The sequence below is a fragment of the Malaclemys terrapin genome, chromosome 14 (assembly GCF_027887155.1).
Source record: "Malaclemys terrapin pileata isolate rMalTer1 chromosome 14, rMalTer1.hap1, whole genome shotgun sequence".
NCBI classification, from domain to species: domain Eukaryota; kingdom Metazoa; phylum Chordata; order Testudines; family Emydidae; genus Malaclemys; species Malaclemys terrapin.
The window spans coordinates 38,300,385-38,313,883 of record NC_071518.1 but is presented as its reverse complement, the minus strand read 5'-3'; the positions used below and the strand labels follow the sequence as shown (position 1 = coordinate 38,313,883).

Here is a 13,499-nt window from a genome sequence, read left to right as displayed (position 1 = left end):
GATCATGTTACCGCTATATAAATCCATGGTATGCCCACATCTTGAATACTGTGTGCAGATGTGGTCGCCCCATCTCAAAAAAGATATATTGGAATTGGAAAAGATTCAGAAAAGGGCAACAACAATTATTAGGGGTATGGAACGGCTTCCATATGAGGAGAGATTGATAAGACTGGGACTTTTCGGCTTGGAAAAGAGATGGCTAAGGGGGGGATAAGATTGAGGTCTATAAAACCATGACTGGTGTAGAGAAAGTAGACAAGAACTAAGGGTCACCAAATGAAATTAATAGGCAGCAGGTTTAAAACAAATAAAAGGAAGTATTTCTTCACACAAGGCACAGTCAACCTGTGGAACTCCTTGCCAGAGGATGTTGTGAAGGCCAAGACCATAACAGGGTTCAAAAAAGAACTAGATACATTCGTGGAGGATAGGTCCATCAATGGCTATTAGCCAGAATTGGCAGGAATGGTGTCCCTAGTCTCTGTTTGCCAGAAGCTGGGAATGGGCAACAGGGAATGGATCACTTGATGATTACCTGTTCTGTTCATTCCCTCTGGGGCACCTGGCATTGGTCACTGTCGGTAGTCAGGATACTGGGCTAGATGGAACCTTGGTCTGACCCAGTAGGGCTGTTCTTATGTTCTTATGAAATTAACTGCAATTCACACCAACTATTTCAGCACAGGTCTGCATGTGGACGCTGGTTTTGGGAGAAGAGTGCCCCAAACTCAAGTCAGTTTAAACAAAACAAAAAAGATTTGAAAGCATCTACGTATGGATCGGCACTAAAAGCTCCAATCACACCTGATTGCAATGACACAGTGCCAGTCTGTGCAGATAAGGCCTCAGTGACAAACTGGCTGGGCAGACACCAACCATGATGCCCTCAACTGTGACCTGAGGAGTCCATTACAATTACATGTCAGGAGAGCAACAGAGAAAATGTTTGCACACTGACTCATGCATTGCTCAGAACACCAGGTGGAAAAGGGACCCTCCCCAGCCCGGTGCAAATGAGCAAGGGAGTGAGGGAGGGTGGGGGAAAGCGACCAATCGAGGGAGGGGGGATGGAGTGATCGGGGTGGGGCCTCAGAGAAGGGGCAGGGCAGGGATGTTCGGATTTGTGCTATTACAAAGTTGGCAACCCTCCCAACTTCTCCCTCCTCTGCCCACAATGCTCCCAGGGGAGGGCTGACCCATGTTCCCCCTTTGATCCTGTGGGGACCTTCGTTCCCTCTTCCCCTTGCATCCCATGGGGGCCGCTCTCTCCTCCCCCCTTTGATCCCATGGGGCTGCCCCTTCCCCTTTGATCCCATGGGGGCCGCTCTCTCCTCCTCCCTTTGATCCCATGGGGCTGCCCCTTCCCCTTTGATCCCATGGGGGCCGCTCTCTCCTCCCCCCTTTGATCCCATGGGGCTGCCCCTTCCCCTTTGATCCCATGGGGGCCACTCTCTCCTCCCCCCTTTGATCCCATGGGGGCCTTCGTTCCCTCTTCCCCTTGCATCCCATGGGGGCCGCTCTCTCCTCCCCCCTTTGATCCCATGGGGCTGCCCCTTCCCCTTTGATCCCATGGGGGCCGCTCTCTCCTCCTCCCTTTGATCCCATGGGGGCCTTCGTTCCCTCTTCCCCTTGCATCCCATGGGGGCCGCTCTCTCCTCCCCCCTTTGATCCCATGGGGCTGCCCCTTCCCCTTTGATCCCATGGGGGCCGCTCTCTCCTCCCCCCTTTGATCCCATGGGGGCCACTCTCTCCTCCCCCCTTTGATCCCATGGGGGCCTTCGTTCCCTCTTCCCCTTGCATCCCATGGGGGCCGCTCTCTCCTCCCCCCTTTGATCCCATGGGGCTGCCCCTTCCCCTTTGATCCCATGGGGGCCGCTCTCTCCTCCTCCCTTTGATCCCATGGGGCTGCCCCTTCCCCTTTGATCCCATGGGGGCCGCTCTCTCCTCCTCCCTTTGATCCCATGGGGCTGCCCCTTCCCCTTTGATCCCATGGGGGCCGCTCTCTCCTCCCCCCTTTGATCCCATGGGGGCCTTCGTTCCCTCTTCCCCTTGCATCCCATGGGGGCCGCTCTCTCCTCCCCCCTTTGATCCCATGGGGCTGCCCCTTCCCCTTTGATCCCATGGGGGCCGCTCTCTCCTCCTCCCTTTGATCCCATGGGGGCCTTCGTTCCCTCTTCCCCTTGCATCCCATGGGGGCCGCTCTCTCCTCCCCCCTTTGATCCCATGGGGCTGCCCCTTCCCCTTTGATCCCATGGGGGCCGCTCTCTCCTCCCCCCTTTGATCCCATGGGGGCCACTCTCTCCTCCCCCCTTTGATCCCATGGGGGCCTTCGTTCCCTCTTCCCCTTGCATCCCATGGGGGCCGCTCTCTCCTCCTCCCTTTGATCCCATGGGGGCCTTCGTTCCCTCTTCCCCTTGCATCCCATGGGGGCCGCTCTCTCCTCCCCCCTTTGATCCCATGGGGCTGCCCCTTCCCCTTTGATCCCATGGGGGCCGCTCTCTCCTCCTCCCTTTGATCCCATGGGGCTGCCCCTTCCCCTTTGATCCCATGGGGGCCGCTCTCTCCTCCTCCCTTTGATCCCATGGGGCTGCCCCTTCCCCTTTGATCCCATGGGGGCCGCTCTCTCCTCCCCCCTTTGATCCCATGGGGCTGCCCCTTCCCCTTTGATCCCATGGGGGCCGCTCTCTCCTCCTCCCTTTGATCCCATGGGGCTGCCCCTTCCCCTTTGATCCCATGGGGGCCGCTCTCTCCTCCTCCCTTTGATCCCATGGGGCTGCCCCTTCCCCTTTGATCCCATGGGGCTGCCCCTTCCCCTTTGATCCCATGGGGCTGCCCCTTCCCCTTTGATCCCATGGGGGCCGCTCTCTCCTCCCCCCTTTGATCCCATGGGGCTGCCCCTTCCCCTTTGATCCCATGGGGGCCGCTCTCTCCTCCCCCCTTTGATCCCATGGGGGCCGCTCTCTCCTCCCCCTTCATGGTTCATACCATGGCGAAGGCGGCGGCCCCTCTTCCCGCGCGGGGCGGGGCGGGGCGGGGCGGGAGGGGGCTGGACTGAGGTTCCAGTAACGGGCCCTGTCGCGGGGCTGCGCGCGCCCTCCATTGTCCGATCTCTGCGCGTGCCTTGTCCTTGGCGCGCGCTCGCGGTGCGGGGTGCGCGCGCGCGCTGCGGGTGTTTGGCTGCGTTGCCCGGCAACAAGGCGGGGATGGCGCTGCAGCTGGAGCTGAGCGAGGCCTGGATCCGGGAGCAGGCGGCGCTGCGGGGACTTGGCCCAGGTACCGCCCCCGGCAGGCCTGGGGATGCGGGAAGTGCTGACGGGGCAACACCAGGGTACTGGGGGGAGAATGGGGCCCCCAGGTATTTGGGGCAGGGGCTTGAGGTTGGGGGTGGGGAGGGAGGGTATTTGGGGGCAGCTGCAGGGGTTTGGGCATGGGGGGAGAATCGGGGCTCCAGGGTATTTGGGGGCAGCTGCAGGGGTTTGGGCATGGGGGGAGAATCGGGGCTCCAGGGTATTTGGGGGCAGCAGCAGGGGTTTGGGGCATGGGGGAGGAATCAGTGCTCCAGGGTATTTGGGGGCAGCAGCAGGGGTTTGGGGCATGGGGGAGGAATCAGGGCTCCAGGGTATTTGGGGGCAGCAGCAGGGGTTTGGGGCATGGGGGAGGAATCAGGGCTCCAGGGTATTTGGGGGCAGCTGCAGGGATTTGGGGAATGGGGGGAGGAATCAGGGCTCCAGGGTATTTGGGGGCAGCAGCAGGGGTTTTGGGCATGGGGGGAGAATCGGGGCTCCAGGGTATTTGGGGGCAGCTGCAGGGGTTTGGGGCATGGGGGAGGAATCAGGGCTCCAGGGTATTTGGGGACAGCTGCAGGGGTTTGGGGTATGGGGGAGGAATCGGGGCTCCAGGGTATTTGGGGGCAGCAGCAGGGGTTTGGGGAATGGGGGAGGAATCGGGGCTCCAGGGTATTTGGGGACAGCTGCAGGGGTTTGGGGTATTGGGGAGGAATCAGGGCTCCAGGGTATTTGGGGGCAGCAGCAGGGGTTTGGGGCATGGGGGAGGAATCAGGGCTCCAGGGTATTTGGGGGCAGCAGCAGGGGTTTGGGGCATGGGGGAGGAATCAGGGCTCCAGGGTATTTGGGGGCAGCAGCAGGGGTTTGGGGCATGGGGGGAGAATCGGGGCTCCAGGGTATTTGGGGACAGCAGCAGGGGTTTGGGGCATGGGGGAGGAATCAGGGCTCCAGGGTATTTGGGGGCAGCTGCAGGGATTTGGGGAATGGGGGGAGAATCGGGGCTCCAGGGTATTTGGGGGCAGCTGCAGGGATTTGGGGAATGGGGGGAGAATCGGGGCTCCAGGGTATTTGGGGGCAGCAGCAGGGGTTTAGGGCATGGGGGGAGAATTGGGGCTCCAGGGTATTTGGGGGCAGCTGCAGGGGTTTGGGGCATGGGGGAGGAATCAGGGCCACAGGGTATTTGGGGGCTGCAGCAGGGGCTGGTATTGGGACAGCTGGTAGGGTGGTGAGGCACAACAGGGTACGAGGGACACTGGGTTAGGCAGGGCTGTTTGTGGAACCATGATGGTTGGAAGCACAGGAACCCAGGGAGCAGTGATTGCACATGAGTACCAGGCCCGACCGTCCAGGAAGTTACGCTCATTCAACAGGGCATGTGCGCTAGTAGCCATCTGTACAGGTGCACGCTGCAGCCATGCACATAAGATAAGGGTGACAAGTTTCCCATACTCCATAAGGCAACATCTGTGCTTGCTTAGCCCCAGCATCACTGGTTTTTATGATGCATCGAGGTATGACAAATTAAATAGTTTAGTAATAATAGTAAAAGGTGTCCTTTTGATATGAAACCATATGCCAGTCCATTGTAATAGTGGGAGGTCAGCCTCAGGTTATATAGAAGTGTACAATGCTGGTTCTGATACATTACCTGGCAGTTGTTAGTACCTACATACTTCCATAAAAAAATTGAAGTTCATGGCAATAGCTGAAATAGTAATGGACAGGGGGACCCTCACAAAAGTCTCATTTGTGTAAGATCCACAAGCCCTGGTGAAGTGATACATTCCTATAGACAAAGTGCTGCAAGCACATAGTGGGGAACAAACAGTACCTGCATAGTATTAGCAGCATTTTCTAGTTCATCGTGCAGTAGTGTGCACAGATACAAAACAGTAGTATGATTCAGAGGGATCTTTGAAGTGGAAAAATCTGACAGTCAGAACTATGATGCATAGTCTGTTCAATCTCTCTGGTGGTCTATGCAGTCAGAGAAACATGTCTCTCCTTTGGCACACTCATTTGCATGCTGCAAATACTATCAGCACTGAGTATGACAACTCATGAACAATAAACAGCAGGAAGGCACGCACGCACACACACACACACCCCAATGGCTAGATTCACAAGAGGACTTAGGTGGCTAACTCCCTCTTACGGGTGCCTAAGACCAACATTTAGGCCCACTCTCATCACAAAAAACATTGCTCCACTGCCAGCTGAAGTTCCTAGGTGCCTAAGCTTCTGCCACTGGGCACGAGCAGAGCCACCTACGTCCTGACACTTGGCAACTAAGTGCTGGCAGGATTCTCAAGCTAGGCTTTTCCCCATCTATCTCCCCTGCAGGGCCCAATGCAGTAGGCATGTCCTGAGTCCACCACATTGAGCCTTATATAAAGACAGTCATTGTGGGCGTGTGTGTAGCCCTGGCCTAGTAATTAGGGCACTCCTATAGATCCAGATTTGAATCCCTATTCTGGCTGATTTGAAGCCCTTACATTTTCTCTCACCTTCCTCCTGTGCCCTCTCGTATTATACACCCATCCATGCACCCACTACTACACACCTGCTCACACATAGGAGTGGTGAAATTTCACCATACACATCACAAAGGACTAATCCCACTAGCCAAATGCCTGTGTGAAAGGTGAGAACATCCTATTGTCCCATGTCATTACCCAGGTGAGAGGCCAACCCCTTCCAGTCCCCAAACTGCTGTGTGAGGCAAGCATGAATAGTCTTTTTCTGTTCATCCCTCTCATTCAGAAGCTTCCTGGTTGCTGCAAGGGTTGGTTTGTGTCCCCTTATCCTTCCCTCAGCCTTCCTGCTGTTGCATGGGGGTTTCTTACTTTATCCTTCCCTAGTCTGTTTATCTTCTGTTTTCTTCTCCAGCACACAGCTCCATCCCCTCATTCTGCCAAGCAGCAGCAAAGTGGCATTGATTAGACTTTTGTCAGTTTCATGGTTGGCCACAAGATACTGAATAGCAGTAGTGAAAACTGAGCAGAACCAGGTTAGTTTTCACTCAGCTGCTGCATGGAATGGCTCTGAACAGCAGCAAACTCAATGGTTTGAGCATTGGCCTGCTAAACCCAGGATTGTGAGTTCAATCCTTGAGGGGGCCATTTAGGGATCTGGGGCAAAAATCTGTCTGGGGCTTGGTCCTGCTCTGAGCAGGGGGTTGGACTAGATGACCTCCTGAGGTCCCTTCCAACCCTGAGATTCGATTTCTATGAAAAGGCACTGGCACTATCTGCAAATTCACACAGACAGCACTGCATCTGTTACACTCTGGTTATGACTGAGGAGTTTTGTTTGTAGCCATAAGGGCTGGCAGCTGTAGTTTATGGCAGTTGCCAGGAAAACATGCCTACTAGCAACACTGTCAAGAGGAGTTGTCAAGCCCTGCTCTGAATAGAAATTAATTCTTGGCTGAATGTTCCCAAGGCTGGCTACACAGTCAATGTGTGGTTATGGTAGTTGGCTGTAGTGAGATCAATTGAGTATACACAGTCAACAGATTAATGGCAAGGATTCAATTTCTTTCATTGCTGTAGCTGCATAATGTTAGCCATATCAAAGGAGAGAGAACTACAGACTACTTCCTGACATCCAGAGATGCTGAGAAAGGATGCACATTAAGCCAGGTATAGTTAGGGTGACCAGATAGCAACTGTGAAAAAACGGGACAGGAGGTAGGGGCTAATAGGCACCTATATAAGAAAAAGTCCCAAAAAGGGGGACTGTCCCTTTAAAAACGGGACCCTAGGTATAGTACATGATCAGGTCACACAGGAAGGGAGCGATCATAACAATTTACAGTTATCACCTGCTGTCAGGTGACCAAATCTTCTAAGGTTCAGTGCAAACAAACTCTAGGCTGAGGCTGAGCTGCTGTGGAAGAAATTCATAGTCTTTAATTTACAGCAAAATCCTTTTGCAGCAAATCCCTTAAATGTTGCTTTCTTCCAACTGAGTTCTTGCAAAGCGTATCCACGCGTGGTCTTTGTAATGGGGTTGGCACCCATGTCTCATGAGTGCCCCCTTTCTTTGGCCGATGTACCTGCAATCACAGTTCTTTTCAGGGGTGGCACCCACATCATGCGGGCGGCCCCCTTTGGTTGGTTGGGTGTGATCCTGTGTTTGGTTTTAGTTTTTTCAACAGGGTGGCACTTGCCTCTCGTGAGCACCCCACAGCCAATCGTTCTCTCAGCAAGTCTTCGGCAACTCAGCCCTGCATACACTGCCCACGCTTCCAGCGTATGGAGTCCTGGGTTCTTATCCTGGCCCTGGTATGGGGCCGTAGCTCTCAGGCTTCTTTCCAGAGGCACTGCCTTCTTCAACCACCCAGCCGAGGCCCATCTTGGTACCCTCAGCTGGTGTCCTTTTCAGCAGCCCTCCCTGGGCTCAGTCTGCAACCAGATTAGCAGGACTCATCTTGGTATCCTCGCCTGGTCTGGCCAGGTCCTGGACTCATCCCCCGGGCTCAGCCTGCCCACCCTGACCTTTTTGTGGTCCTGCTGCTATTCTATCCAGACAGCCAGGCACCCAGTCTTTGGCAGCCTTCCCTGGGTGGTTCTGTCTGGTAAGCTCTCTGCAGTGAGCTGTCCATGGTCCTGGTCCTGTTTGTCTAGCCAGCCAAGCCCCCAGTCCTCCCTCATCAGGCTCCACAGGGCAACTGAAGACTCTGCTCTGTTGCTTGCCTTTTATCTGGCCCCTTACTGGTCACTCCAGCAGCCCCTCTGGTTGGCTGCTCCTCTGCAGCCCCTCTAGGCTGCCTGGAGGACTTCTCGCTGCTCTATTTTGGGGCAGGGAGACACAGGGCCACGAGGCCTCCAGCAGGGGGCCTCTGGACTAGTCCACCCTGCCACAGTCTTCATGTTATGACTCGAATGACAGTAGTAGCTCAAGATTGACCAAGGTGTGTCCAGATGCTGATAGACAACTGGAAGAGAAACTTGGTGAGAAGCCAGCAGGGCATGGCAGACTTGGAGTAAACACTCTACCCAGGGGTCAAGTCATGCCAGCATGCTTTGGAACACCATTCTGGCACTTTTTGAGGAAGTACCAGAAGTGTGTTATGGCACTTTTTTTTTTAAATAAGGACTCACCCACTTACTTTACCAGTGCAGAGTATTTCCTCTAGTGTAGATAATGTTGTATCATGGTAACAGACACCAGCAGAATAGAGCGCTATATAAGCCAAAATTGCCCATTTCCCCTCCAGGCTAGTTCCCCTGTGGAGCTCTAAAGGGTATGACGCCTGCAACATAAGTCAGTTTTCTATGGTGGGTCCGGACACTACAGTCCTGAAATAAGGGTTATTTTAAAGAAAGTACTACTGTGATTTCCCCCCCTCTTCTAGGGCAGTTGGGGCATTCACCGCAGAATTCTAGCGGGGTCAGATTTTCTCTCAAAAAAAGGGCACTTCAGCTCACTGTTACTGAACAAGAGAGACCTCTAAAAATGAAGAGGTCAGGCTCTTGCACATACAAGCAGCTGATGAAACTGGAGTTATTGAACAGTCTAAAATATAAGTTACATTCAGTTTTTAGAAAACTAGGAGAGACCTTAGGACCTTTACAAGTTCTTTCCTTTCAGAACAGGTGGAGTCCCTCTCACTGCAGGGAACATATGAAGGGAAAATCCACTCCCTTGGAGATGCCTTCAAAAATTTTAAAAGTTTGCAATCGTTAGATCTGTCCAGAAATATGATTGTCAGTCTAGAGGTAAGTTCCCCATTCTCTGTTGAACTCTCTACAACCTCAAGAGACTTTGTAAGAGGTTTGGTGTTATAAAGGATTAACAATTAATTTTTTTTTTAAATCTAGTCAATCCGATAGCCTGATTAAAACAAACTGGTTTCCTTTCACCTCAGGCAGGGAAAACTTTTCATGATTACCCTTTTGGTAACCCGTCAGTCCCATTCCTCCAGGCAAAGAGTTCTGTTTCCATCTTTGAGGTGGAGAAATTAATTTGGGCCCTGTAAAAGCAATTCAAGTTCTCCCTCATGACAAAGCAAGGGGAAAAAAACAATGAACCAAAAACACCCAAAGGGATTCGCTCCTGACTACATAGTATCAACCAAAAAACCCCCCAAAGTTGTACCTCCCTTGTCAGCAGAGTAGACAAGCACTCATAAAGATGTCCAGCTCCTCAGTTCAGACTAAGCATTCTACAGTTTTTCTGAGCTCCTTTTCCTCTGGGTTGACTTTCTCTGCAGTCAAACTTCTCTTAGCAAGTATGGCTGGCTTGCCACCTCCCAAGCACCCCATTGTGGTGCTCCAGCTCCCTCCCTCCATTTCCACTTACTACAGCTGGGTCACTCGCAGAGTTCAATCACCTTTCCAGGTAACAAAAGTCCCCCCCTCCCCAAGTTCAGCAGAAATGAATATTTCTCCAAAATATTCAGACAAATGGGTGTGTGGTAAACCACATGTGCTGTGAAAGGCAATTGGGAGAAAGTGAACCCATTCAGAACTGATTGGCTAAATGATGTTTGCTTATCAGAGGTTATCCTGTATTGCTTTCCATCTCTATTTAGATCACAGGATAATAGTCCTTTTAGAGTGCCTTTTATCTGAATATCTCCCAGTGCCAGGGCCAGCTCTAGGTTTTTTGCTGCCCCAAGCAAAAAAATGTTTGGCTGCCCCCCACCCCAGCCCTGAGCTCTCCCCCCACCCGCACCTCCTGCTGCCCAGCTCTGAGCCCCCCCCAACCCATACCCCCCTGCCACCCCAGCCCTGAGCTCCCCCCCACCCACACCCCCCTGCTGCCCCAGCCCTGGGCTCCCTCACACACACCTGCACCCCCTACTGCCCCAGCTCTGGGCTCCTCCCTTTCCCCCCCACCTATGCCTCCTCCACCCACACACACCCTGATGCCCCAGCCCTGGGCTCTCCCCCACCAACTGCACCCTCCTTCTACCCCAGCCCTGGGTGACTGGTAACTCACTCCCAGGGTGGGTCATTCAGCAGGAATTTTGGGTGTGCACAGAACACAGACAGGATTGGTTCCCATATGGTTACAGAACTCTAGTAAAGTGGAACAATTTTCAGCTTGTGTGATTGGAGGATATCTGGATGCATATTATAAAACTGTCCTCCATAAATGAGGAAAAGTTGAGGTGCCTTTATTATTTTTTTGTTCCACTCTTTGTTTCTATGGGGAAATTTGCCAATGCAATATCACGGTCTTCCTTTTAAACAAATAAAACTAAAAAATTTTTTTTAAATGTCAATGGCTGTTGAAAATAGTAACTCTAGTCCTAATAACCACTGGGAAGCATTTCTTGCTCAATTTTATCCTACTTTTTCTACAGCAAGTTACAGTGGATCAGTATATTTGATTTGGGAGAAATAAAGTAACAGCTGCCCAAATTAAGCTTGAGCACGCCTAAATTTTGAGGGTGTTCAAATCTGGAAGGCAGGTACTAGATTCCCTTTCTGAATATTAGCTAAATCTGGAAAGGAAAAGTCAATTTCTGCTTCCATGGCTCAGAAGTGGAAATCCTCCTATGAGCCTGGTACGGTATCTAAAGCTGCCCAAGTCCTCTAGCAGAGCCTCCCCTCCCTTACTTTTCATTTTAAATTCTAGTGAGATCCACGTACCTTCCTTGCTAGGCTTCAGATAGAGAGGTGCACTGTCCATTTAGTCCCCCCAATTCCTTCTTTGGGGGGCTGCAAGGTGAAGTCACAGCAGTATCCCTAATCCAGGCTGGGGATGTCTTCTGAAGGGGATATCTAAAGCCTTCTACTCCTTGGGCACACTTGTTCCCCATTCACAGGACCACCACTTCTAGCAGTGAGCTCTCCATTCACAGCAAGCTGCAGCATGAGGTTTCAGCTACATACTTCCTCACCCTCCCTTTCTTGTTGATAGCGGCCAAGGGAATGCTGGAAAATGTAGTTCTTTCCCTGCTCCAGGGCTGGCTCTATAGGCAGGGAGCTAACCAAGGAGCTACAGCTCTCATGGCCCCCTGTTGGTTCTCAGCTCCCATGCTGGATCCCTGCCGGCTGCTGCCCCTGCAAATGGGCTGCCCCAAGCACCTGCTTGCTTTGCTGGTGCCTAGAGCCGCCCCTGCCCAGTGCTTTACCGAGCTATATATAAGTATAATTATCACCAGTTTACAGATAGGGAAATCGATGTACAAAGAATGTAAAAGACTTGACCAGTGTGCCACAGTAAGTCTGAGGAAGTCTCCCTGTTCAGTGCTCTAAAGACTATACCATGCTGCTACTCTTTTAAATATATAACTTTGTTTTTCTCCTTACAGGGTATTGAATATTTATATGTGTTACAAAATCTGAATTTATATTACAATCATATCTCATCCTTGCTGGAAGTGTCACGTCTCCAAACATTACCAGTCCTCTCAGAGCTGGATCTGCGCCTCAACCCCGTTACCAGAAAAGAATCAGATTATAGACTGTTCACTGTCTACACGCTACAAGCCCTGGAAAAACTGGGTGAGAGAGATTACTGTTGAATGCTGAAGAAAAGGTATTCAATAGCAGCAATCCATTATTACTGGGTCAGTGACATAAACTGTTGTGGCAGTTCATACGCACCCTGGGAAGGAGCCTTTCTCCCATGTCGTTTATCAGCTCCTCAGGCTCCTCCCTTCTTGCTGAGTTTATAATCATGCAAATTGTGGTTCTTCCAAGTTCTGCAGGTAAAGCTGGCAAAACTGGTAATCTCTACAGTTCCCATAGTTGTGGTTCAGAGAACTTATAAGCTCTTCAAGTTTAACAGCTCAGTATTTTTCCTTCCTTTTCTTAGAAAATCAAAACAAACAATTGTATAAATGTAACTTTACAAATTTACAACTACAAATTGAAATCCTCAGCATAGCAAATGAAAAACATAAGGCGCTCCTAGTAATGCGGATTCAGCCACAAAGTTATTTATTCCTGTGTTGCTTCTCAAAGGCTCAGCCCTAGTCTACAATCTTTTCTGCTGTGTGTAAGGACTATTTCTATAGTCTGGGCAGAGCTGCTCTCCAGTTTAATTTTTTATAATTCTGTGTTTTTCCGACTGTTTGAAGGTACTTGATTAGACCCCAGCATCACTTTATGCTAGAATTAAGTCTTCATCCTGAATTTATCATGTTGCAGTCTGTTGCTATGGAAATAATTGAAGATAAAAGCAGGTTTATGACTTCACTATAGAATCCATGTGAAAGAGCTGAAGTCAAAGCAGTATGTCTGACTTCGGAGGCTGTTGCCATGGCAGTAGACTGTAAAGTGAAGTATGCCCTATGTTGGCCTAGCCTTTCTCCGTTTGGATACTCAATTCAGTGCACAGCGACTATGAGTCAGGGAGGAGTGTGGCTAATAATTCTGCCCCATCTTGGCATGTATGAGGCACTCCAACCCCAAAATGGACTAAGGTAAGTATGTATACTTGGGCTAAAATTTTAAAGAGCCTTGAGTAACTTAGGCCATGTCTACATGACAAAACTTTGTCGACCTAACTTAAGTCAGCATACAGACACCACAGTTATTAAATCTCTGGTGTGCACACACGCTTGGCTCCTTGTAATAGTGGTGTGGGTCCTCACCAGGAGTGCTTGTTATCAATTGTATTGTCAGCGTGTCTACACTGATTTTATTATATTCATCTGGGGTCTCACGGCCTCTGTAACAACCATCAAATTGGCTCAGGTAATTCGGTAGCATATTGGGGGATTTGGGACACATTGTGTTGGGTCCTACAAACACAAACTGTTCCTGCCCAGGAGGGCTTAGGATTTAAAAGACCTAAACAAATGAAGGGGTGGGGATGGGGCTATAACATATAAACCAATGAATACTCGATTTTGTGTTAGTTACATGTTTTGTTGTCGAGTTATTAATTTTAAGTTGGGTGAGGTGGGATGACAGTGAATGGCAAGAAAAGAGGAGTTAATAAGAGTAAGGGAATAAGAACAGGGAGAAAGAGGGACATCTCAGCTCATCATGTGCCTAGCCAAGTGACGAAAATGTGCTCTACTTCTGGCTATCCTTGAAAAATACCTGAAGATTTCAACTGGTGCAGAATACTGTGTAACTCACTTCTTAAGGAGGGTGACCTGCTTTGAGCATGTAACACCAGTGCTCTGTACTGGGATATCGGATTATTCTTTGAGTGCAATTCAAGGTGTTAGTTATGGTTTTTAAAGCCCTGAATGGGACTCTCCCATCTAGGAGATCTCTCTCTAATATATGCTATTGC

General features: G+C 50.9%; 2 protein-coding genes across 2 annotated transcripts in view; one reads left to right on the top strand and one right to left on the bottom strand.

Moving 5' to 3' along the window:
* Window positions 1-3,114, bottom strand: part of KCTD19 (potassium channel tetramerization domain containing 19) — a 58,699-nt gene extending 55,585 nt beyond the window's left edge. The window contains exon 1 of the mRNA XM_054049250.1: window positions 2,989-3,114. Coding sequence (XP_053905225.1) covers window positions 2,989-2,991 — 3 coding nt within the window. The 5' untranslated portion in view covers window positions 2,992-3,114. The remainder of the gene's footprint in view (window positions 1-2,988) is intronic.
* Window positions 3,115-3,197: 83 nt separating this feature from the next.
* LRRC36 (leucine rich repeat containing 36) overlaps window positions 3,198-13,499 on the top strand; it is a 45,274-nt gene continuing 34,972 nt past the window's right edge. The window contains exons 1-3 of the mRNA XM_054048951.1: window positions 3,198-3,276; window positions 8,886-9,013; window positions 11,560-11,752. Of these exons, the coding sequence (XP_053904926.1) occupies window positions 3,207-3,276; window positions 8,886-9,013; window positions 11,560-11,752 (391 nt within the window). The 5' untranslated portion in view covers window positions 3,198-3,206. The remainder of the gene's footprint in view (window positions 3,277-8,885; window positions 9,014-11,559; window positions 11,753-13,499) is intronic.